This window comes from Ovis canadensis, chromosome 11 (assembly GCF_042477335.2).
Source record: "Ovis canadensis isolate MfBH-ARS-UI-01 breed Bighorn chromosome 11, ARS-UI_OviCan_v2, whole genome shotgun sequence".
Lineage (NCBI taxonomy): Eukaryota > Metazoa > Chordata > Mammalia > Artiodactyla > Bovidae > Ovis > Ovis canadensis.
The window spans coordinates 49,031,568-49,058,117 of NC_091255.1; the positions used below are offsets into that span (position 1 = coordinate 49,031,568).

Below are 26,550 nucleotides of genomic sequence, written 5' to 3' on the forward strand. Positions count from 1 at the left end.
TTGCAATGTTTACAACGTTTTATTAAAGTACAAAATAGTTGGAATTAAGCTAAATAGAAAAACATAGTAAATATTTACAAAAACATTGATAACATCACTCAAGTCACACACATGTAATGAATGCAGGAAGGTCTTGAAAAGTTTATAAATTGAAAATTATGGAGATTTCCCAAAATGGATATAAAAGCTCACTGCTGAGTGTAGATAGCATCAATATTCTTTGAGAATATTGTTCCTGACTCCTTTGCAATCTGAGGGGACAAGTCAAGTGCTGAGATAATCACAACTTAGGATCTAATTTTCTTCATTTTATTGACTGTTATAAAGATACATCCATGGTGTTTTTCTTCAGCTTCTGGTGATATTCAAAAGGATATGAAAAATACAAACAATTTTTCACTGCTTAAAAACTCAGCATATAAAAGCCTGAGTATTTGGAACTGGAACTACATAAGAGTTCTATCTGATGGAAAATTGCTTATAAAACTAAGATAAAACCGGAACTAATCATGCTCTATCTCATATTTACTGAAAGTAGGCAGAGCAGAAACTTTTATGTCAAAGGGCTCCCATTTTAGCTTAATAACTGTCAAACTACATTATGCTAAAGTTACCACACAACTATCCCAAGAGGCCAGGAGAGCCTAAAATCATACTTTAAAAGACAAAAGAAAACAGACTAAATACATATACAAAGCAGAGAAGAAAACAAAACACTTTCCAGGAGATGGTCACAGTATTCTACAGTATTACAGAGAGATAAAGGACACTTGGGCTCTACATACTTCACCTTAATGGTCCTGAACTAAAACTGCCTTCCCCAAACTAAATTCAGAGGGGAGGAAACTGAGACATTTACCTAACTTTAAGGTCATTACTTAAAATAGTCACCTCACATTTTAAAAGAAATCATCTTCATCTGATTCTTCAAGGTACTTTATAGGTTTCTTTGTTCTTCCAGATTTTGCCCGAGAACCCACAGCTGAGTCCAAGTCCAGATGGAAATCATCGCTTTCCTCCTTGGGTTTCTAAAATAGAAGAGCACAAGTAATTTCCAGTATCAACCAGACAGTAGAATTTCAATGCAAAAAATATACCAACAGACTACAACTCAAGGAATATTCCACCTTCTAACAAGTAGTAAGAAAGAGACCAAAGGCAAATCTCTCATTGACTAATTAGTGACATTTAGCTGTTTTACAACTAAACTACACAGAGTAAAAGGGTAATGGATTTACATTTATTTTCTTAAAAATGTGCCAAATTATTAGCAGCAAAGCTTGATTACGTGTTTCGCAATAACTTTTTTTCAGTGGAAAAAAAAAACCTACAGTGAAAGGGCTGACTAGAATAAATACCTTGCTTGTGACTGCTTTGGAGATCAGTTTCTCAAAATTAGAGTCCGAATCATCAGAGGAGGATGGCTTCCTTTTGCGACGAGTCTTGGTTTTAGGGGCATTAGGCTTTTTAGAGACATCGGAATCCAAGTCTGGGTCCTTTTTGGTTCTTTTTGGTGCAGCCCTTTTCTTGGCGCCTGTAGTGGAGGTGGGAGACTGACCTGTAACACAGGCATTCATCAGGGTCACTCTCAGCTGAATTGTTTCCACAGCAAACTTTCTTTAGCAACTTGTTTTCCGCTTATATTTAACATAGGAAAAGACAACATAATCGAGACGAAAATGCATTAAGAATTGAAATATTCTTAAGCATCCGATTTTTTTTTGTAGTTACATGCTTCATGTTAAATGTTTGTAACTGTTTCTAAGTCCCATCCCTGTCATAGATATGAGTTAGGATAACACCTGGCATTTTGAGAAACCCTCTTTTTAAAAATCTTTTGACTAGCAATTTTGATTATAAAGATCTAAGGATTTGTTTTCATTTAGACAAAGTCTTTATTTTAATATCTATAGTAAATTTGGAGAATAAAAATTTGAAGTTGACTTGTAGAAGCCAGTTCAGTTCAGTTCAGTCACTCAGTCGTGTCCGACTCTTTGCGACCCCATGAATCGCAGCACGCCAGGCCTCTCTGTCCATAATCCCAATATTAACCCAATTCAAAGACTGAGGCTCACTTTTTGCTGCTGTCTTCTTTGCTGTCACATTCTTTTTAGGAACAGGGTTTATGGTTTCAGTTACAGCTGGGAAATCAGCAGTAGGAGAGCTTGGAGGAGGTGGTACATTATCCTCAGCATCATCAGCATCAAGCTCTGTTACTTCAAATGGAAAGGAAAGTAGTACATATAAGCAATACATAAAAATCTGTGCTTTGTCCCTGCTCTGAATTCCTGTCACAAACACCATGTTTGTGACTTTTCTGGAATATTTCAAACACACTTTTATAACTTTGTTCTAATTTCTGGGTTCTTCATCAGCAAAGTTATTTTTTGTATCTCTAGCACAGTACCTGGCAAGCACATGGTTACTTTTAATATATTAAATGGAGAACTTATTCATGTGCAAAACTAAATCTAATGACCAATATCAATGTAATACTAATAAGAACCCATACTTATTTTCAAAGATAGGACTTGGATAATGTAGTCTGGGTTAGAAGCCAGGTGGACCTGAGTGTCCAGTAAAGCAGACATCTCACAATTTTTACTTAAATACATACCTGATGAGGCACTCTTCAGTGGCTTCAGTTCTTTGTTACTATGTCTAGAATAAAACAAAACAAAACATCCTGACGACCAGTTCTAAATGTGTCAAACAACAAAGAATATATCATCAACTATTAAAAACAGTCATGCTAAAATCCCTATTAGAGAGGATACTTACTTTGGGGAAGTTTGGATCTTAGGTGGACTAGCATTTGATGGGACAAAATCATCTTGAGTGTCTTCATCAAAATCTGAAAAATCTTCATCTGAATCCAAATCCATTGTGAATTTGGTTTTTGCTGTTAAAAATATACATATGCAAAGAATCAAAAGGACAACAGGAGAAATATTTAATCCATAGATTAATATAATATGTCCTGAAGATATAAGCTTCAGTTTAATCTTTGTAAAGATGTCTTAATTTCTCAAAAATTTAATTACTGCTCTAAGATAACAATTTCTGGGATTATGTACCTCAGAATACACAGATCATCTGAATCTTTCAGAATATGCATCATGTTCTTCACTTTTCCTTACCTGCTGCTCTCCGCGACTCTCTTTCTCGTGGAGGGACATCAAAATTACTTTCGTTACTGCTCATGTCTGATTCTGAATCAGACCAGGGGTTTCTTTTCTTTGCCTTCTTGATTGGTTTGAATGGCAATGTAGTTTGTTTCTTTGTCTTGGTAACTGGAAAGGAGATAGGAATTAACCATCTTTACATATTCTCTGACTCACTTTTCTCCATCTATCCTTCAAATATTAGGTTGGCCAAAAACTTCATTTGGCTTAAAGTGTAAAAATAAAAGGTATATTTTTCATATTTACCAAGGACTTTATTGAACAAAGCAGTCACTAACTGAACGAACTTTTCGGCCAACCTAATACTTAACTCTGTGCTAGTACTGGGAATACAATGGTGAACAGAAACACAGTCCCTCTTGCTAAGGAGCTTATAGCTTGGTCATCTAATCCCATAGTAGTAGTAATCCCACAGTATATGTGTTTACATAGGGCATGCATCAATAGTATGCGTGTATATGTATATAAACATGAGGCTTTTGCAAGAAGAGATGTCTGAGCTGAGATCTGAAGGTTAAACAAGAGTTAACTAGGTGAAGGGAAATGGATGACAACCATTCTAGTTCAGGATATAACATGTACAAAGTTCTGTGAGACAATACAGTACATTTAGGAAGCTGAAAGAAACCCATTATGGCTGGAAAACAGAAGTCAGGGGGAGAACGGCTGGTCTTGTTAAGAATTTTGTTTTAAACAGGGAACTTATATGACCAGATTTGCATTTTTAAAGAGTTCTTATAGGCTACAGTGTGGAGATGGGAAAGGCTGCAAGATCAACAAGTTATAAAGTCAAGGCAAGGGAGACAATTCAAAAGGAAAGAATGGCTTGGGCCAAATCTTAAGGGACATTTAATGGCTGAGTTGAGGATGTTTAAAGTCACGTTAATTCTTAACCCCAACTGTCTCTCATACCCACCTTTTGCTATTTATTTCCTTCATTTAGGCCCAAAGATAAGGACAGTCTCCTTATTGGTCTAGTTAGTTCCTTCTTCATAGGCCTAGTTGAATCCAACATATCCATCCTCCCCAACAACCTGGTTTCCTAACTCTTCACAATTTGATATAACTATTTGCTACTATTTTTTCAAAATAAACCCTCCCACTCTGCGAAGGGGGCCTTCTCATTGTCCCATGCATATTATATAATTTTTCTTCTCTTAGTCTAGAATATCTAAACCTTACTCAGTCTGTAAGACTCTAACCCAAGTGTTATCTCTTTCACAAAGCCTGCATATACCCACACTGATTCCACTTTCTCTAAATCACTACAGTGGCTAGTATGTTCTGCTTTACTTCTCTTTCCTGATAAACCTCTTGAGGGTAAACACCATGCTTCCCCATTTCTTGTGTCCTCACAATATTTGAGATGGTGATGGGAAATGTAAATGCTCAAAATACTTATTTGAGTCATTGGCTTTATATGCTAATTGATTGCTTTGTGTTGTTCAGTTGCTAATTTGTGACCCACTCTTTGTGACCTCATAAACTGCAGCCAGGCTTCCCCGTCCTTCACTATCTCCTGGAGTTTGCTCAAATTCATGTTCATTGAGTTGGTGATGCTATCTAACCATCTCATCCTCTGCCACCCCCTTCTCCTTTTGCCTTCAATCTTTCCCAGCATCATGGTCTTTTCTAATGAGTTGGCCGTTAGCATCAAGTGGCCAAAGTACTGATTGCTAGGTAGTTTAAACAGCATAGTACATACGACATACTTTTATTACTTTTTTGGAGGGTAATTGCTGTACAGTGTTGTGTTGGTTTTTGCCATACAACAATGTGAATCAGCCATAACCATATATATATCCCTTCCCTCTTGAGCCCCCCCTCCCATCTTCTTACTACTTCTTTTTCAACACTAAGATGTTTAGGGGACAACAAGCATAGTAGAATGGTATCTGGATGAGTTTGAGCAGACTCTGGGAGACAGTGAAGGACAGGGAAGCCTGGAGTGCTGTAGTCCAGGGAGTCTCAAAGACTCAGATGTGACTGGTCAACTGAACAACAACAAAAGCTGTTTCTATTTGTTTTATTCATCTTTGTACTCCCCACAGAACTGAGCACACATTACCTATCACAGGTAGGCACTCAAGGATAGATATATACATCAATCAATGGAATAGAGCTGAGAATCCATAAATAAACTTTAGATTTTGGGCAAAAGTGAAAACAATTCAATGGGGAAAGTTTTTTCAGTATATGGTGCTGGGTCACCTGGATATCCACGTGCAAAAGAATGAAGTTGGACCCCTTGCTTATACCATATACAACTTACTTCAAAATTACCTAAATGTAAAAGCTAAAACTAAAAACTCTTAGAGGAAAATAAGGGGTAAATCTTTTCTTCTTTTTTCTGGCTATACCACAGGGCTTGTAGGATCTTAGTTCCCCAACTAGGGATCAAACCTGGGCCCTCAGTAGTGAAAGCACGGAGTCCTAATCATTGGACTGCCAGGGAATTCCCTAGGTGTAAATCTTTATGAACTTGGATTTGGCAAAAGATTAGATATGACACCAAAAATATGAGCAACAGAAGAAAAAGATAAATTAGACTTCATCAAAATTAAAAACTGTTTCAAAGGACATCATCAAGAAAATGAAGATATTTTACAGGCTGGCAGAAAATATTTGAGAATCATATATCTGATAAAGATCTGGCATCTAGAATATAAAGAACTCTTGCAACTAACTCAAATATAAAAAGACAAATAACCCAATGTAAAAAATGGGCAAAGGATCTGAACAGACACTTCTCCAAAGAAATATAAAAGCCCCAAAGTGGAAACAATCCAATCTATCAGCTGATGACCAAATAAATATAATGTGGTATATTCATACAACGAAAAACTATTTGGCAACAAAACAGAATGAAGTATTGATACATGTTACAACGTGGCTGACCCTTGAAAACATTATGTTAAGTGAAGAAGTCAGCCACAAAGGAAAATATTACATGATTCCATTCATATAAAATGTCCAGAATAGACAAATCTAGACACAGAAAGTAGATTGGTGGTTGCCTGGGGGGAGGGGGAGTTGGGAGAAAATGGGGAGTGGCCATTAATGGGTACAGTGTTCTCTGCAGGGCAAGAAACTGTTCTAAAACTGAGTATACTAAAATCACTGAATGGTACACTTTAAATGAGTGAATCTTGCATATGACTATGTTAAAACATCTCAATGAAGATGTTAAAAATAAGCAGATATTCAGTAAAGGCATAAACAAATGGTTAGAGTTGTTACTTCTACTTAATTTACTGCGCGGGTGTTAAGTATATCCCACGTACAGTGCTGAACTTGGGATAAAACAACATGACTAAGATGTGGTGACTGTCTTCAAGAAACTTTATATATGAATACGGTTCCAAATAGGAAAAGGAGTACGTCAAGGCTGTATATTGTCACCCTGCTTATTTAACTTATATGCAGAGTACATCATGAGAAATGCTGGGCTGGAAGAAGCACAAGCTGGAATCAAGATTGCCGGGAGAAATATCAATCACCTCAGATATGCAGATGACACCACCCTTATGGCAGAAAGTGAAGAGGAACTAAAAAGCCTCTTGATGGAAGTGAAAGAGGAGAGTGAAAAAGTTAGCTTAAAGCTCAACATTCAGAAAACTAAGATCATGGCATCTGGTCCCATCACTTCATGGCAAATAGATGGGGAAACAGTGGAAGCAGTGTCAGACGTTATTTTTGGGGGCTCCAAAATCACTGCAGATGGTGATTGCAGCCATGAAATTAAAAGACACTTACTCCTTGGAAGGAAAGTTATGACCAACCTAGACAGCATATTCAAAAGCAGAGACATTAACTTTGCCAACAAAGGCCTGTCTAGTCAAGGCTATGGTTTTTCCAGCAGTCATATATGAATGTGAGAGTTGGACTGTGAAGAAAACTGAGCACCGAAGAATAGATGCTTTTGAACTGTGGTATTGGAGAAGACTCTTGAGAGTCCCTTGGACTGCAAGAAGATCCAACCAGTCCATTCTGAAGGAAATCAGCCCTGGGTGTTCCCTGGAAGGAATGATGCTGAAGCTGAAACTCCAATACTTTGGCCACCTCATGCGAAGAGTTGACTCATTGGAAAAGACTCTGATGCTGGGAGGGATTTGGGGCAGGAGGAGAAGGGGACGACAGAGGATGAGATGGCTGGATGGCATCACCGACTCGATGGACATGAGTTTGAGTGAACTCTGGGAGTTGGTGATGGACAGGGAGGCCTGGTGTGCTGCAACTCATGGGGTCGCAAAGAGTTGAACACGGCTGAGTGACTGAACTGAACTGATGTTATACATATTAAAACCTCATAACCAGCTAGAAAGTGAAACTTAACAAACTGATCATTTTCTTCAGAGCCCAACAAAGTATTTCATTACAAAAATCAAATACCAAGGAGAAAGATAGGGAAGTTCAGATATAGTCCTTCATGGACCTCAAGAAGAACTTCTGAATATCTATGTGGAATGTACTAGGTAACAAACAGAATTCAATCTCAACCCTACATCATTTTCCTTAAGATGTTTCAATACCTGGCTCTCTTTTCTGTTTCTTTTCCAGCCTCAGTTTTAGGCTTTCTACTTCCATTCCTTCCTCTTGAGGGCTTCCTTCAGTATTTTCACTCTAAAAGATAGCATGACAAAGATGGTCAAATTCTGCCAACTTATTATTCAGAAAAATATAAGGTAAAATATACAAATATATATTTGGTCAAAGAATGATTTTTTTTTTTCTATTTTGGCTAAGAGCTCTGAATAATGGTATGGGTATGACTTTTTCAAGATAGTTAAATACTGAAAATAAATCAGGTTCGTAAGGAAGGGAAGTTATGATGAGTTGATAAATTCCAAACTACGGGATTAGAAGTTTTATGATTAGTTCAGTTCTAAGTGGGAAAATGCTTAAAGTGTTTTATGTATAAGCTTTCAAGAGTATTACCTTAATTTTCTTTTTAATTTTCTTTTCTGCCTCTGCTTTCATCTCTTCAGTCACTCGGGGGATGACTCTTTTTCCACTTGGAGAAGGCAAAATTTCTACCATTTGTGTTTTTTTCCCCTTTGCTTTCCCACCTTTCCCAGGAAGTCCTATTTGTTCATCTTGTTTCTCCTTTGCTTCAACAACCTAGAAAAGGTTGATATAAGAAAGCAAGTCTATGGGGAGGAAGATGGGAGGGAAGTTCAAAACAGAGGGGATATATGTATACCTATGGCTGATTCTGAGGTTTGACAGAAAACAACAAAATTCTGTAAAGCAATTATCCTTCAATTAAAAAAAAATATATATATATAAAATGGGGTCACACCCCCCCAAAAAAGAAAGCAAGTCTATACGCTAACAAGGACATTACAGCATTGATGTCACTGTATCCCTAGGGACAGAATAAAAGGCAATGATTAAACTGATTTCAGTTTGTTACATCTCAAAGGTAAATTTGTGATAAGCTGTTCAAACATTAAGGCACACTTTGAAAAGTGGAGATAAAAGACTGAATTCTACGTTTGATTCTACAACTTAACATTTGAGGATAAAATGGGGAATCAGAATTAAAGATAAAATACACATACATACACATAAATGTATGTTTATAAACTCAAATAAGCAGAAAGGATGTGATTCCAGTAATGTATCCAATCACTGATTACAAGCTAAACATCCAAATTGAAGTGCAATAATATAAATCTTCACATTAAAGATTTTAGCTTAATTTATGGAATTAAGATACTTTTTCTTATGTTAAAGATAATGTTGCAAAACAATATTACTGATTTGGTAACAAAGGATCCTCTTAAACTACTGATTAGCCGGCCCTGAAGGAAACCATCTTTGTCCTTTCAGGTTTACTTGGGGGGCTGGGTTGGTGTTCTTCTACATTTAAATTCTCACTCCCAATAGGTCAAAAACCAACTTTTGTCCTTTCCCCCTTTTGTGTGAAAACTTCTAGGTAGTGTGTTTCCTGGTACCATTTACTTTATTCTAACTTGTTTGTAACAATCTGTCACTTTATGTGTTATCTTGAAATGTTTCTTCATGTCTCCTATATTCTTTCTATTGTCAACTGCGAAATTTCCTGACAAAGAGGTATATTGCTAGAATACCTTATTTCATTAATACAAATTCTAACATGGGCATTATAAACTACACACCTCCAGCTCTTCAACAAAAGCAGCCAAGTCTTCTTTCCACAAATCTGATGGACTCTTTCTCTTTAATGTTTCTAGCTCTTGCTCCTTCATAAGACAGTCAGAAAATAAGAGTTAATTTATGTGCATAAACAGCATTTTCCCAAAGCCCACAATTTTCTTTCACCATTAGAATACAACCAAGCAACATGTACTATCCAGGAACAACTCACTTTTTCATTTCTTAGTCTGCACAGTTCATCTTTCTTTTCCTTGGTTAGATACCAAAGAGGCATGTCAAGAAGGTAGTTGAAGGTGGGTCCAGAATCTGTTGCAGAGTCACTCTTTTCACTTTGCTTTTCATTGTCACTCTCTTCATTTTCTTCTTCATCTGGAACCTAAACAAGAAATTAAAATCTATCTTTAATAGGAAATGTGAAATATAGACATTAGACTGTACACAATCTCTAATAACATAGAAAATGCTAACCAAGAAATTACCTTTTGCTGGGCTTCTTTCCAAGCCTTCACAGGATCCGAATCATATCCTCTCTGAATCAGAACTTTAATTAACTCTTTCTTGGGCTTATTTTCTATTTAAACAAATGTGAACACAGACAGTAGTTTTGAGCAATATTTTACGAAAGGATAAAGTTTTTACCATATTAAGTCAAAGATTAAAACTGGAAATTATAAGGTCTTCTTGCATAAATTTGTGCATCCTGGTGGTCACTAAGTCTTCTCCCTAAACCACTGATAAATATAAACTACCACAAGGGGGCAGTCAAATCATATATGAGGTTGTGATCTAATCATAACAGAAGACAATCAAAACCTTTATTTCTGATAAATATCAACCTCAATTATACTGTTCTTTTAATTTCAACACTTGAGCAGGCTAGTTCTTAGTGCCACCATCCAAACATTGATTTCTCTTGATTATGGCCCCTTATAATGCATTTGTTCCCTTTTTTCTATAGTACCCCCTTCTCAATGTCTACTATAGTCAATTTATTAGACTTTGAGGGATACTGAATGTTACTAGCTGTGATATAGTGAGGTTCTAAGTGCCAATTAACTTGACATAAGTCACACCTTTAAGCCTTCTATATTAACTCTTCAAGAAGCCTGGAAAGTCTCTAGTATTTCCTAAATTCTAGGCAACTAAATATAATCTTTACTTATTTTTGAGTCATACCCAATATTACTTATATAGCTTTGTCTTAAGTGGTAGTATCTGTGAAATTAGGGGACTGAGATGCCACTGTTATAGTATTTTAAAAGACCCATGAATATGTAACTACTAAGCTAAACATTTTTGTGTACCATTAGAAAATTATCCTATGATCACTATGTAACTTGTGTTGTCATGTTTTGGGACTTGCTACAACAACCCATAGTTACCTGGCTTTTCTAGTTAAACCTGGCCAGATCTGAGGCTTCTAACTTTAGTCAAAACTTTTTTCCTGGTAATACTTAAACTTTGATTTTGTTGCTTCCGAATGTCTTAAAATTCCCTTAGACATGACTTTCAGTCTTGGGTATGCAATTTACTTATAATATAATCCATTTAAAACCCTCCTTCCTTTTTGGTTTTTCTATCAGACTTATCTCTGCTGTTTATCAATCAGTTTACACAGGGACCTCTTCTAGCTCTCCATTCTCTTCCTGTCTAAAGTAAAAGTGAAGTCGCTCAGTTGTGTCCGACTCTTTGTGACCCCATGGACTGTAGCCCACCAGGCTCCTCCATCCATGGAATTTTCTAGGCAAGAGTACTGGAGTGGGTTGCCATTTCCTTCTCCAGGGGATCTTCCCGATCTGGGGACTGAACCCGGGTCTCCTGCACTGCAGGCAGACGCTTTACCGTCTGAGCCACTGGGGAATGTTAACTAATTCCTGATTTCTCAAGATGCTCAGTTTAGGGAAAGCTATCTCTTTTAAACCATAAATGCTTATTTAGATATATGAAAGACATACATGGAACCAGCAGAAATAAATGGATTTTGTCCTCCCTCCCTATCATTCCTCTCACCAAAAATGTTTAAAGAAGTGAGGCAAGATTGTAATTTTAGTACAGGCAGTTTTCGGTCCAGAAACATACCAATGATTATTTTGCCATCTATTTTCTCTAAGATAAAGCGAGCCTGATTATTCAGTTTAGCAGATTCAGCACCAAGCATTCCTAGAAGCCATTCTTTTCTTAATCCATAATATTTAAGCCTGAGTTCAAAGAAGTCTCTTAGAATATCCAAAGCTGTGTCGTATTTCTTTAAACAGCCTACATGGTCAAAGAGGACCTAGAAGAGAAAAAACAAGATTAGAGTCAACAGTAGATAAATTGGCTAAACTTTAATGGTTTTAGAGGAATGACCTCTTTCTTTGAAAATGTAAAAGTAGCCTAAGATATCCTTTAAAAATTGATATTAACCTGTAATATACATGGAAACATGTATTTATCATAAAACAGGACATACCATGGAGTTGCATGTGAGACTAGTTTGGAGTTTGAAGACTTTGTGTAGTCCAACTCTCTCTGCCTCTGCCAGTTTTTCTTCAGTCATCTTCACAACAAACTTCACAGTGGTGTCTGTGTGGTATTCCCTATAATCTGTTATGAGAGGGGGTGTCTTCTCAGTGCCATTCAACATGGGCTCAAGAACCTGTTCTTTATACGTCTAAAAGAAAGAATCCTTTTGTAAGTTTCTAAAACTTAGGCTCCTGTATATTCAACATACGTTAGTATAAAAAGTTTCCCCATCACAGAAATCAAAAAAGAAATCCTTACTTACCTGGGTCCACGTTCTGATGGGAAGCTCTGAGATTTCAATGGTTGTAGAATTAAGAATAGCCACTTCACCACTAATCACATATTGATTTGGAGCCAGCTCCTCAATAGTACCCTTGAAGTTCTTGTAACTTGGAAGCTAAATTGGTATTTAAAAAAAGAATGTTTTCGAAATGTGATACTAAAACAAAGCCCAACAGCATTAAACAGTAAATCTAACATTAAGCAATAAATAAATTTTTATGCTCTTTAACTACACCATCTGCTGAATTGAAACCAGAGGAAAACTAAGGTTCTTAGTCCACAGAATAGTTACCATTGGCAAAGGTTCTTCTCCATCCATCAAACGTCTGATGTTATTCACAACTTCACGAACATCAAAGTTGGGGATTTTGCAGGACCACCCAGTACCAATTCCTTCAGCGCCATTTATCAACACCATGGGTATAATAGGAATGTACCATTCAGGCTCAACACGCTGGTTGTCATCATATAAAAACTTTAAAGTATGGTCATCTTTTGCTGGAAATAACAACCGAGCCAAAGGGCTAAAGAAAACAAAGAATGTTGTTTTAGAAAAATATATTGGCTTTGACACAACTTTCATGGAAAGAACATGTGTTATTTCAGATATATACATAAAATTACCTTGGCTTTACCTGTTAATATTCCTTTAACAATATTATTTATTGAGTATTTTCTACATATATGTCAAGCACTGCAGACATAAGTCTCAGTCTTTAAGGAGCTCACTACAGGTAGATACTCTAGTAGTACAGCCAATGAATGTACATTTTGTCAGGTGGTATGATAAATATTAAATAGATAAAGTAGCTAAAATTGGTTGAGGGGCTGCTAAGGAATGGTAAGCCTTTTCTGATAGGATAATACTTGAACACAGAAGAAACTGAGAGAAAGTGCACAGCAAACAGAGATACCAATAAGTCAGAGGCACTGAGGGAGTGTGCTTGGCCTGTTTGATTATAGGCAAAGAGGCCAGGTGTGTTTGAAGAAGAGATAGTATGAGATGGAATCAAGACATGGGGAGGGGAAGCATAGATCATATAGGGTCTGGCTTGCTTAAATAAAGCTCTAGTTTTTCTCTGAATGAAGAAGTTGTTCCAGTGGCTAAGAATCCACCTTCCAATGCAGGGGACATGGGTTTGATCCCTGGTCAGGGAACTAAGATCCCATATGCTGTGAGGCAGCTAATGAGCCCGTACACTCTAGAGTCCATGCACCACAACTAAAGAGAAGCTCATGTGCTACAACGAAGATTCTGCATGTGACAACTAAGACCTGATACAGCCAAATAAATAAATATTTTTTTTTAAGTTGGAAGGCTTTGAACTCGAGTAACCTATTTGAAAAAATTAACCAACTGCCAACAGAAAGAAGGGTGGTAGACTAGTCTATATAACGAATGGGGCGACTAAGTATTTTTTCAGTTCAGAGTCCCCAGGACTTGCTGATGAACTGGATCCAAGTATAGAGAAAACAAGTCAAAGGTAACTCCAAATTTTTGGCCTGAGAATTAGGAGGATGGTATTTCATTTACTGAGACAGGGACTAACAGTATAGTTTTGAGCTTATGTGTGAAATATTTATTAGACATCCAAGTAGTAAAACCTGAAAGGGACATGAAATTTAGAGGCCAGGGCTGGAACTGAGACTGGATGCATGAGACATCATCCCTGGATGGGAAGGCAGTATAGTTAGTGGAAAGAGATCAGATGAAGAAGCCCCAGGGCAGGCCATAATTTGGAGGTTGGGAAGATGAGAAGGACCTAGTGAAGAAGACTAATAAAGGGGAGAACCAACAGCCTAGTGTCCTGGAGGACAAATAGAAAAAAAGAGGTTCAGGGATGGAATTGTTAATTATGCCCTATGCTGCTGAAAGAATGAATAAGATGACAGTTGAAAATTGACCAATCATAATGTACTTTCCACAGACTTGTAAAGGAAGTAGGATTTCCACTTGTGGTATTTAAGAATTAAATTCTAATCTTGACTCTGGCTCAAGTTTCTTAATCTTGGCACTACTGGGTCAAATAGTTCTGTGCTGTGCAAGTGCTGTCCTGTGCATTATAGAGCGTTCAGCAACACCCCTGGCCTCACTAGATGCCAGGAGCATGGCTCCCCTAGTCATGACAATCAAAGATGTCTCCAGACATTGCCATATGTGCCCTCAAGGATGAAATTTACTCTGGTTGATAACCACAGCTCTAGATGAAGAAAAGAGAAGAAAATAAAAAGAATCAAGAGTAAAACATTTATAGTTTGGCAAGGAAACATTTTAAGGGATATAAAGGCTAAGCTATCAAACAAATGGAATTTTGATTTTCTACTCATTGAAAAGAGTAGACTAATTAAAATTTAATGAGCTAGTTTAAAACAATTAAGAATGCAAACATTTGCATCAAAAATCTGTTTTCTGATTAACTGAATTTTTCTGTTTTTGGTCAACTAACTCATAATACTTCAAAACTGGAAATGGCAATTTACTAAAAATCGGAAGTATACCCACCTGAGCATTGTGAAGATGTATCGAGGACTAGCAGAGTCCTTGCCACCATGTAACCTGGTACCAAACTGACCAATGGGCTGCAAAAGGTTCAGATTATTGCTGCCCACAAAGTTCTGAGCCAAATTGATAATGGTCATCATTAGTGACATCTGGGGGAAAAAAAGATTCATTAGTCTTATCCATAGCCTCTCAATAATAACATGTCTATTGTTATGACTATATTTCACTCTAATCCGGTAAGGTTTTATGAAGTGTAGATGTTTATTGGCTTTTCCAAGATAAATACATGGCAGACGTAGTACCTAAACCTAAGACTTCTGGCTCCTAGTTCAGGGTGCTTGCCTTCCAGCAATTTCTATCAAACCCTGAAGGCACAGCTCCTCTATTAACCTCTGCAGAATGAAGTATTTCCTCCTTCGTGTTAAACAGTTTACTCCTTTCCATTCTAGCATGTTTCACTCTATTCTATAGTTGTGCGAGTGTACGTGCCCACGTGTGTAGCCCTCTGGCTTAACTGTGATTATATGTTAAAGGTAGAGAATATATATGATTTAATTTTGTATACTCTGTACATGGTAAGCATTAAACAAATATTTACTAGGTGAACACCTACAAAGTACCTACTATATTTTGATTTGCAGCAACAAGCAAGACAATCATCTCTTTAAAAATCTAGAAACTTACAGGCAATCTTATTCTTTAACAATGTTTTATATAATAAATGCAAAAAAACAATTTCAAAATAAAAAACGAATAAATGTATGTTTGTATAAAGGCAATCAATTCAGACATATATGAAAAATTCGAAAACTGCCCTTTCCCATTCCCAGGGATAACCAAAGATAACAGTTTGGAGTATATTACTATTCTGCTCTTCTTTTCTTTTCCCTCACTTGATAATAGACCATGGATGTTCTTCAGTGTTAGTACCTATAGATATGTTGTTGTTGCTGAGTCATGTCTCTTTTGTGACCCCATGGAATCTAGCCTGCCAGGCTCCTCCTCTGTCCATGGGATTTCCCAGGCAAGAATACTGGACTGGGTTGCCGTTTCCTTCTCCAGGGGATATTCCTGACCCAAGGATTGAACCTGTGTCTCCGGCATTAGCAGGCAGATTCTTTACCTCTGAGCCACCAGGGAAGCCCGACCTATCAGTTATATCACTGATTCCATGTACAGACGTCATAATTTATAATAATTTTCCAATTGATGGACACTTTCCATGTCTAAATTTTGGCATAACAAAGTTATAGCAAACATTACTAAATATTAATATCTTTGAATGTAGATCCTTGCATTTCTTTTGATTATAGTAGCCTTGTGTTAGACATTCCCTTCTCCAGGGGATCTTCCCAAATCAGGGATCGAGTGTGGGTCTCTTGCATTGCAGACATATTCCTTACCCTCTGAACCACCAGGGAAGCCCATTATAGGAACATTATTTTCATAAACAGATTGTTAGGTTACAAAATAATTTTCCAGTTTGATATATTTCACCAAATTGTTCTCTATTATGGATGTACCAGCTTATACTTTCATCAACTGTTTGGAGAATGACTTTGCAGGTATTTCTGCTATACTGCTTTCCAGAAACATTATAGATTATGTTTTTACCTCACCATGATGATAAGAGGACATCTCAGCTACTGACCCAGCTAACTGGGCAACCTTCACCTCTCGCTTGTCATTCCGTTTGAAACATGTAAACAAAACCTTTCTCTGACCTGGTTTCAAACCTTCAAAATGAAAAAAGTGCAAATATTAATATCCTTAATTTAATCATTTCTAGGCATTGATTTCCATCTTATGGTAAAAATAGAACTCACCATCCACCATAGATGGGATAGATCTTTCATTATCAGAATTTGAGAACAGGATAAGTTCCTTGTTTATGAAGTCATTGTATGTCAGATATGTGGTAGCTTGCCCATACAAATAATCCTGAGGACCAAAGAAAGTATTACATGATCTAGTTTAAGATAAGAAACATCACTGGTCTTAACAATGCTTAATGCAAAAATAAAACAAAGCATTATCATTTCTATGATAATTATTAAAGTCCTTCAAAAACAAAAGTATTTTATGTTTTAAAGACAAAAAGCAAATTTATTTGCTGCACAATTAGGAAAAAAGTTTATTGACTTTGTAGTTTCTTTCAGGTCCAATACATTTATGCAGCAATTATTAAATAAGAATAAGGATATTTATAAGTAGTTATCTATTAACTTTTTTACTGAAATATTTATTTAGTAGCCTTAATTTGCTATACTATCAATTCTAAAAGGTCAGTAAATAGTACATTTTGTGGGATATATTTAAAATTTTCTTACATCAGGAAGGCCTAGTAACTTTCGTTGTCTTCTATCTTCCATGAAATGAGTTAACCATTCCTTTCGATCATCTATCTGCTTTTTGCTAAAGGCCTACAAATTAGAAGATAAAAAAGATGTTACTGGCACAAACAGATAACAAAATACTTTTTCTAGAAAAAACTAACAAACCATAAAAACTCAGTTTCTAAAATATCTGATTCCTTTCTTTGGAATATGTGTACTGAAAATCATCTATTTTATAAAACATTTTATTATATGAAAAATTAAATGTTTCAGTTGACTAGTTAAAACCATTGATTTCTAAAAACAGTGTGTGTATGTGCTCAGTTGTGTCTGACTCTGCAACCCGATGGACTGTAGCCCACCAGGCTCCCTTGTCCATGGGAGTTTCCAGTCAACTATACTGGAGTGGGCTGCCATTTTCTCTAGGGGATCTTCCCGACCCAGGGATGGAACCCATGTCTTTTGCATCTCCTGCATTGGCAGGGAATTTTTTTTTACTACTGCGCCACCTGGGAAGCCCCCCTAAAACCAGAATATATTTGTGAAATACACTCAAACTCACCAGGCTGATTGCAGCATCATCTTCGGGACCGGAATATTTGAATTGGATACGATGTCTTTTCATATCTGCAAAGTATTCTTTAGCTTCCTTTGATGTGCTGGTACCCAAACCTAGAAAAGCAAGAACACCAAGTTACTCCATACAAACCTGTACAATGGTATACAACAAAATGAGAAGTTCTATGTGAGTTTCAGTACAAACCTTTGTAATACTTGACTTTCCATTTTTTATGATTTGGTGTAGAACTCTTCCATTCTTCAAACTCAGGAAGGCTATAGAATGCCATTTCTTGCTTGTTTTTAGACACCTGAGGTAAAAAACACATTGCTATGGCTTTCCACACTGCTGGGTTCCCTGCATACCATCACACATCACTGAGGTTATATGTGTATCCAGGGTTGAGGAATATAGAACCTTCAAATATCCATTATGGTATCTTAGAAATCAGTATACCTTTACAATAGGAGTGATAAATTCCTCCAGAAAACGATGTCGCAGAAGAGAGGGCCAGTTATGATGGATAAAATTAATCAGCAAGCCTTTGATATGGGAACCGTCTTGGTCCTAGAAATATATGGAAAGCCAAAACACAAAAGATTTGCTTAGAAACTAAAAAAAATTGTGACTGACATACTGGCAATTTCTCAAATTTTTCTGTGGGGATTAAAGAAAAAAAAAAGCTATTCAAATTTTGACTCACTTAACCTGTATTATATAATATGCATAAAATAGAAACATATCTTAACTAGATGTGGACTAAAGATAAATAATATCCTTTCATGGCAGGAAAGCAATGCAACAATAAGACATTTAATTCTGACCTGATCTGTCATAATCATTATCTTTCCATAACGTAGAGTCTTCAATGAATCTTCATCTTCATAGTTTTTCTTGTACTGAAGACCCACAATCTTGATTATATTGTTAATTTCAGCATTTTCCATTATCTGAAATGGACATATAGACAAAAAAGTAAGATTTTGTTTACAAACTTTAAAGGAACAAAGAATTATAACAGTATATGTTGCTTGGGTTTTTTGGAACTCTAGTATTTTTGAGTTATTAGAAGCAGCAGCAGCAGCAGCAGCCTATACTTTACTAAGTCAGAAAGATCTGATAAGATATGCTACATTATACCCAATTTTCTAAAATAACGACAAACTAAGATATATTTTAAAATATCTTATTTATATCTTATATCCTCCCAATAAGGGGATGAAATATAAGCTTTGATTCTGAAGATAGTTTTTATATACTCTACCTGTTTATGAGAAGCTTCTCGTACATTGAGTATTTTTCCTCTAAGAGGGAAAACCCCATACTTGTCTCTCCCAACCACACCAAGGCCTGAAACAGCTAAAGTTTTAGCTGAGTCTCCCTCTGTCAGGATAAGTGTACACTCAGTAGAGTTTCGGCCTCCTAAAATAAATGAATATTAGCACATTTAGTTCAACCTCAAATATACTAACTCAGACATGTAATGAAACACAAATAACTTACCATTCATAACAAGTTGGTTTGAGAGTCAAATAGAGCTAAGTAATTGGACATATAGTTTAACTAAAATTTGTAAGTTAATAAAGTCTTAGTTTCCTAGACTAATCTTTCATGATAATTATACTGTTGCCAAACATTTGCTTGATCATATTACATTTAACGTATTTTGTGGGTAATGAGGTTTAGGACATGCCTCCAAAAAATGGCACCTTGGCACATTATCTTAAGCTCAGGGAGTTTTGAGAAAAGAAAACCTTGGTAGAAGCAAGAATATCTCTCTGATCTCTCCCCTAAAGCAGGTCATAAGATCCTCATGCAAGAGGTGCTCGCCTTAAACCCGGAAGAAAAGAACATTTTAATCTAAGATTAAAGGTCACCAAGAAGAATCTGAATGAAAAGGCCATGCTAAGTTTCCCCAGGTTTACTATAATTAGCTAATAATCACTGTCTTATCATTATCTTACCAGAACTTTGCATTCTTCATCAAAGCTAGCATAAAATCACTTAGGTTTAAGCATTTTTTTGGGTTTTCACTTCCTTACAAATTTTCTGGTCACATGAAACTATGTTAAATAAATACACTTGCTTTTTTCCGTTAATGTCTATCATTTTATTTTTCAGAGATAGCCTTAAGAAGGTTGAGAAGACTTTTTCCTCTTCTACATTAGGTAATAGATTACTATATAAACATTCTTGTTTTATACACCAAAATAATAATTTCAAAATATTTTTAACAGTTAAAACTGGAAATGACCCAAGTGTTCAGTAACAGGGAACTGGTTGATTTTTAACAAAGTACAAACATTCTGTTGAATATTAAGTGTCAAGGGAAAAATATCCACAGTATGCTGTCAATGAATCAAATCAAATAAGTCTAAGATTTAAACTTTGGAAACATTAAATGTGTACCTGCATCATTGGCATCATCAAGTTTGGGAATTCCTTTGATTCTGTTATGTTTTACAGCAGAACACTTCTTGTTTAACTGGATTTGGGCCTTAAATTTCACCCAATTTAGTATACTTTCTACAATACCACAGCCAATTGCCTGAAAATGAGAAGATTCATGTTAGGGAAGAAGAGTTCTGTCAGAAATATGGAATACAAATGAACTCCCACAAAAATGGGCAGAATGTGGCACATTTTCCTGTCTCAGGTTATCACCACTGAGGGAGCTGGTTCCTTTGGGTTTTCATTCGATATTTACTGACTACATACTTATATGGTGCCAGGCACTGAGCTCCATGTGGCGATCTAGCGGTTAAAACAAATTAGCTAGTCCTTGTCCTAAAGGAGTCTGGTATACAACAAGGAAGACAGAAATAAAATGAGCGATTACAGTGTGAAGAGATAAGTAGAAAGCATATCACGTATAATAATATATGGCCAGTGTCTTATGGGAACAAATTTTTAGGGAAATGAACAGAAAGTAAAGGTTTTCCTAAAGAAATGACAGTTAAGACCTAAAGTAGTCAGCCAAGTGAAAAGCGTTTCAGGCAGGGTAATCCTTCTGTCTGAAACATGAAAAAGCTCTAAAGAGGGAAAGAGTACTCTGTTTTTGAGAAATTTAAAGCCAGTAGGAGTGAGACTTAGGTAATGTGGGAAAAGTGGTACTGAGATAAGGTTAGAAATGGCAGGGTCTTGTAGGCTGAATTAAGGAATTTAGGTTTATGCAACCTAACAGTTGGTTGGGGCCTTTAACTAAACAGGACATACTTTTGTTTTTTGGGGGTGGGGAAGTTCCCTGAATGGCGATTAGTGAGTATGGAGAGAACTGATTCAGTTTTGGATGTGTCCGCTGAGAGCAACTTAAGGCATTCAATGCTTGGTAAGTAGTTAGATGAGATAAATTCAGAAGTGATCTGAACTGGTGACATGTAATGGCCAAATAAATAGAGATGGCATATAGATGATAATTAAGGGCTTGGTAAGAGCTGGTAAGCGGTAAGGGTTGTTTTTTTAATTTCCTTTTCAGAGAGAGAAGACATGTGGGAGGAATTTTGGTTTCTGCAGAGCTGAGAAGGGCAATGGAAAATAAAGGAAGATGCTTCTATCTTTTATTTCCTTCCAAGTACTCACAGCTTTGATGAATTTTTCACTCAGCTGGCATGTTGATCCAAAGCTCTTGACTTGTAAAGTCATGTTCTCTTTTGTCTGGGAGTCGAAGGTTGGGTTTTCAATTAAGGCATTCACAAAAATCCACATGTGATTTTTTACCTGCAGTAAAAATTGACAGTAAATTACTAAACATTTACTCATGTTTTATTTATAGACTTTCGCTTCTTCCTTGACTTTCTCCAAAGAATAGTGTTAAAGGATCGTACCTGATGTGCTTTTACTGCAACACCACCCTTGTTCTTTTTCTTCACAACATCAACAAGTTTAGTCACAATCTGATCAGCTACATAATCAACATGTCTGCCACCCTAATGAGGAAAAATACCAAACTGTAAATGCATTACCCTCAAAATTGTAATCATAATCAAACATTTAAAAAAAGCTAATTTAGTTCTCTGGGAGGGATTGGGGGCAGGAGGAGAAGGGGACGACCGAGGATGAGATGGCTGGGTGGTATCACGGACTCGATGGACGTGAGTCTGAGTGAACTCCGGGAGATGGTGATGAACAGGGAGGCCTGGCGTGCTGCGATCCACGGGGTCGCAAAGAGTTGGACACGACTGAGAGACTGAACTGAACTGATGTCAAGGTAGCCAAATATTCAAGTTCATTTTATATATTTAAAACAAGAACAGTTATATGAAATATGTAAAGATAAATCATGACTGATAATTCAAAAATAAAATTACCTTGGAAGTAGCAATGCTGTTGACAAAGCTAATTTGCTGAAAGCCTTTTTCACTCATTGTTAAACATACTTCCCACCTGTGGTTTACTTGTTCATGGATAATTTTCAATGGATTGCCAGTTTCATCTACCTTGTCCTTCAGATACAGATCTACATAGCTACGGAATCCTTTCACCTAAAAAATAATAGCATTAATTTTTTTTTAAGTAAATGAAAAAGTAGGTTTTAATAAAGATGCTTCAAAACTTATGAAATGGTGTTCACTGATATGTATAAGAGGATGGTCACTAAAGGACACAAAAGGATTTACTTATAAGATTCTTTGAGAAAGACTTCAGTGAACTTAAGTAAGTTATGATTTTTTTAAAATGTGGCATTATGTTTTCTTTACAGGAACACATCTGAGAAGTGGTAAGAAAAACAAATGGGAGGAAAAAAAAAATCAACTTTGCTTTTGACGATGGTCACAAAGTACCTCATTGCCTACATCCAATAAAATACTTACTGGAAGCCTATTTCCATTGAGATAGACCTTGACATCTTTAGTGGATCCAGCAATATCATATGCTCTTCTAACCATCAGTGCAACAATATCTTTGTCTAGGCTTTGCATTTTAAACTTAGACAAATCAGGGTGGAAGGTAATACATGTATAATCTTCTCCACTAAAGGGCTTGAGTTCCATCTCACCAGCTTTCCCCATGTTATCCATCCATGTCTATGGAAATAAAGAATAGAGAGAAAAAAATTCAAGTTATCTCACAAACTAGAATTAAATAACACAAATTTACAAGTCCTAAAACAAACAAACAAACAAACACACACACACCCAACCAAACCAACCCCCACCCCTCAACTTCCCTAATATACATTTATGAGTAACTTTCTATGAGCTTCCCTAGTGGCTCAGAGGGTAAAGCGTCTGCCTGCAATGCAGGAGGCTGGGGTTTGATCCCTGGGTGGGGAAGATCCCCTCGAGAAGGATATGGCAACCCACTCCAGTACTCTTGCCTGGAAAATCCCATGGACGGAGAAGCTTGGTAGACTACAGTCTGTGGTGTCACAAAGAGTTGGACACGGCTGAGCGACTTCCCTTTCCCATGATTTAATAGATTATAAATTAAGTTAATTAAGTGGCATTTAATTTAATGCCACTATAAATTGCTACAGCATAATTTATAATCAAGGCACAAGATACTCATTTACTTACCTGTTTGAACATTTTCTTGTATTCTCTACTTGCTGTTTCCACAGTAAATTTGGTACTGAATATGTTACACAGTTTGGCTCCATAGCCATTTCGACCACCTGGGCAAATAAATGTAAAATATGATTTAATTGTTCTTATCGCATTTACAGCTTTATTTCTTAATCACTGGCAATGCTATTTAATTATGGAGATTTATTCCCATATTTTTAACCTTTAGGCCACAATCTTTGAAAAGATGTATTTTTTCAGCAACGTATGTGTTTTTTATTTTCCTCAGTACTCTACCTGTTACTTTCTTTTCTTCATCATCATAGTTGCTAGAAGTTAGGAGCTGTCCAAAGATGAGAGCTGGGACATACATCTTCTCAACTTTGTGTTCGACAACAGGAATACCTTTTCCATTATTCCATATACTAATTAAATTGTTTTCCCTAAGAAAAGAAGATTGATTTTTTTTTTTGTAAAACAGATGTTAAGCTAGTGCTTAATTCTTTTCATATTTAAATACCATTGTCTCTAAAACACACATCTCAATTTCTTTATGACTCTTTATATATATACCTTCTGAAATTCAGCATACTTAGTTCCTAACAATTATGAAATAGGAGCCAAGAGGAAAAAAAAAATCAATCCTTTTCCAACACCTGGGCAGACACTGATAATACTGAAAAAATATGAAGCTTTAAAATGTTAGGATAAACAAAGGGAAATGAATTTTGCCCAATGGAAAGGACAAAATTTGGAAACAATATTATTACACCGCTTTTAAGAGGATCATCTGCACTGTCCCAGCTCCCTTAGCTTTCCCATCTGACAAAGTACACTGGCAAAACAAATATGAAAGAGCATCATCCATTGTAAACGTCCCTGCTCACCAACATAATGTTCAAAATTTATTTGGACTTATATTTTAGTTCTAACGACACACACTATGGTTCTTATTACACGTAGCTTAAAACTAGCTTAATATTTTTTCAAAGACTATGGTATCAAGTCCTTAGGAGCACTCAAGCACATCATTAACACATTTCCCAAAAAGAATCTAAAGTATAGTTTATGTTATAACTGATTAGGATACTAACAAAGGGAAGCAACACCCTGACTACCCACAAAAGGACATTTATAAGCAGAAAAGTTAGATCAAATTATTCTTTATCACCATCTGCTGGCTTACTGTTTGAACAGCATCATGAGAAAAAGTTATAGCTATAGACTCTGGAATACTTAGAGAACTTATTGGAGATGTTTATTGAAATATTTAGAAATAAAATGTTATAATGTCTATAATTTATTTTGAAATGATTAAAAATATAGATGGTACCAATATGGCAAAGTGTTGATAACTGTTGGATCTAGATGGTAGCTATCTAGATTGCTCATTTTAGCACTCTACCTTTCTGCAGTTTTGCAAAATTCCATTAAAAAAATGCTCAACTTTACTATAAATCAAGTAAATGCAATTAATAGCAACAGGGTGCTACAAAAAACAAAAGACTAAGCAGGAGACTTACGGGTCAATTGTGATTCTAATACAAGACATTTTTGGGTCCCTTTGTTTGTTGTCTGCAGCATTGACTGAAAGAAAAAACACATTTGTAAAAAGTTAAAGTATTTTAGAAAACACTCTTTACCTCTAAGATACAAAAAGAAAAAAAATCTCAGGCAGTGCAGGAGTAACATTGATGAGGTATTCATTTAGCAATTTTTATTCATAGGACTGTTTCTAAGAACTCAACTTCCTAGATTCCAGCAGACTGTCTAACCTTTGCCAACTGTTTTTTGGTAGGAATAATACTTCTCACATCTGACCAGCAGATCTTTGTATTAAGAATATACTTACCTAGAATCTCATCAAAGATTTTGTACAAACCAGGAACATAAGTGACTTCCCTATAGTTAATGCCAGTATCTTCATCGTAAACCCACATTTGCTAGAAATAAGACAAAGAAACAAGGTTACTTTATATATCTACTTTGTTTTATTATCACGGTTCCTGTAAAGTCTTCTCAGTTAGTATGACAATGTAGATGATAGCTTAGGCCAGTTGCAGAAGACAAAGTACATGAAATATAGAAAATTAACCTGGACAAGTATTCATCTTAACTACTTAGTAACTACATTTAATTAGCCTGATTTTACCTGGGTCACTGATTCCACAGAGCCAATGTAGGTGTCTGGGCGGAGCAGGATATGTTCCAGTTGTGTTTTCTTTTGATAGATTCTTTCAACAGACAATCTTTTCTTAGCATCTTCATTTTTCTTTGTTTTGCTGACTTGCATATTTTCGTTTACAGGCTAGGAATTTTTTAAAAAATTGAAGAAAAGGGATTTTGAATCATAGGTTTATCAGAAACCAGAAACAAAATACCTATCATAGTGATCTGCTTACACACACCAAAACAAATCAGACTTTTGGTAGGTTATCAGTGGAGCTGACATAGTGTTGTACAAACATGGCAATATAAGTTAACTGCAGCAGGTTCCCCCCAAGTGTCAGTTTAAACAGACATATTATTTTGCCCTGTGTATCTGACATGGAAATATTTCCATGCGTTAGATGCCATCAACAGCACACATCCCCTTTTTTCAGGTACTCCACACATATCTACTGAGTGCCTACCAGGTCTCAGGCACATAATAGATTCTACAGTAGCAGTTTGGGAGGATAGGGATTCCATCCTTTGGACACGTTAACGTTTTAAACACAGGAGGGACTTATTTTGAGCATCGGACCTGCCGGCTCCATAGTGGGAACCCTGTTCCTTGCTCTGCACTGTCCAAAGTTAGGGTCATCCAATCCCATTTTCAGCCCCAGGTGGGAGAGGAAAGCATCTCTCAGTGCCGTGTAAAGCTACATGCGGACCACGATCCCATCGACCTACACCGGGACCAAATGAATCTCTAGAAACAGTGAAACACAACGCCGCACCCTAGAAGCCAGTACAGCCGATAATACTTCACTACTAGCACCAGAAAAAGGTTTCAGTCTCTTCGCGATCACGCCGAGCCCAGGGGACCCGAGTAGACGCGGAAAACCCGCGCCCAGCCCTCGGCGGCCGGACCACGACCCAGACGCCTCTCTCTCACCGGCAGCCGGAGAGATGCCGGGCCGCGCTGAGGCTCCGCGACGCGCCCCTCCCGCGAGCTGTACCTGTAGTGGCGACACCTCCATGGTGACGGTCGTGAAGAGGCTCGAGAACCCTGCAAGTGACTAAACCGGTGGGACCCTCGAGACAATCACGGAGCAAGCCTCTTCTCCACAGACGCACGTCGGTTAGGAGAGAGCTTCCCCTCCGGTTTGAACCTTCCGCTAGCCCGCCCAAACCAGATAGGCCAATCGTTGACGCGCTCTCATCAGTTCCGTCCCGAGAAACCAATCAAGGCTGTTTTTTTATATTCACCAATAAACAGCTGAGCTGGCCCGTTCGAATGAACCAATTAGAGGAGGGAGGCGGGACTAGAGGGTTTTAAAAGACACCACTCGGCGTCGTTGCTGAGGGACGGACAGGGAATCTAGCGAAT

General features: G+C 36.8%; 1 protein-coding gene across 2 annotated transcripts; it reads right to left on the reverse strand.

The window, feature by feature from the left end:
* TOP2A (DNA topoisomerase II alpha) lies at positions 1–26,360 on the reverse strand. 2 transcript variants are annotated; one of them, XM_069543426.1, is made up of 35 exons: positions 26,180–26,360; positions 25,168–25,323; positions 24,868–24,958; positions 24,539–24,602; positions 23,313–23,458; positions 23,028–23,125; positions 22,323–22,535; positions 21,819–21,992; positions 21,336–21,437; positions 21,091–21,228; positions 19,921–20,059; positions 18,776–18,933; positions 18,336–18,461; positions 17,968–18,078; positions 17,716–17,821; positions 17,515–17,624; positions 16,947–17,039; positions 16,443–16,557; positions 16,231–16,352; positions 14,617–14,765; positions 12,406–12,637; positions 12,094–12,228; positions 11,779–11,979; positions 11,406–11,601; positions 9,806–9,897; positions 9,538–9,702; positions 9,329–9,412; positions 8,124–8,306; positions 7,718–7,808; positions 3,141–3,293; positions 2,782–2,902; positions 2,618–2,661; positions 2,076–2,216; positions 1,359–1,534; positions 1–1,028 (listed from the first exon to the last, which is right to left on the reverse strand). In XM_069543426.1, the coding sequence occupies exons 1-35, from the start codon at positions 26,198–26,200 to the stop codon at positions 900–902; spliced, it is 4,575 nt and encodes a 1,524-aa protein (XP_069399527.1). In that variant the 5' UTR covers positions 26,201–26,360; the 3' UTR covers positions 1–899. The 2 variants fall into 2 exon arrangements, with proteins under 2 accessions (XP_069399527.1, XP_069399526.1); XM_069543425.1 differs by having other exon boundaries at positions 1,359–1,558.
* Positions 26,361–26,550: the final 190 nt, after the last annotated feature.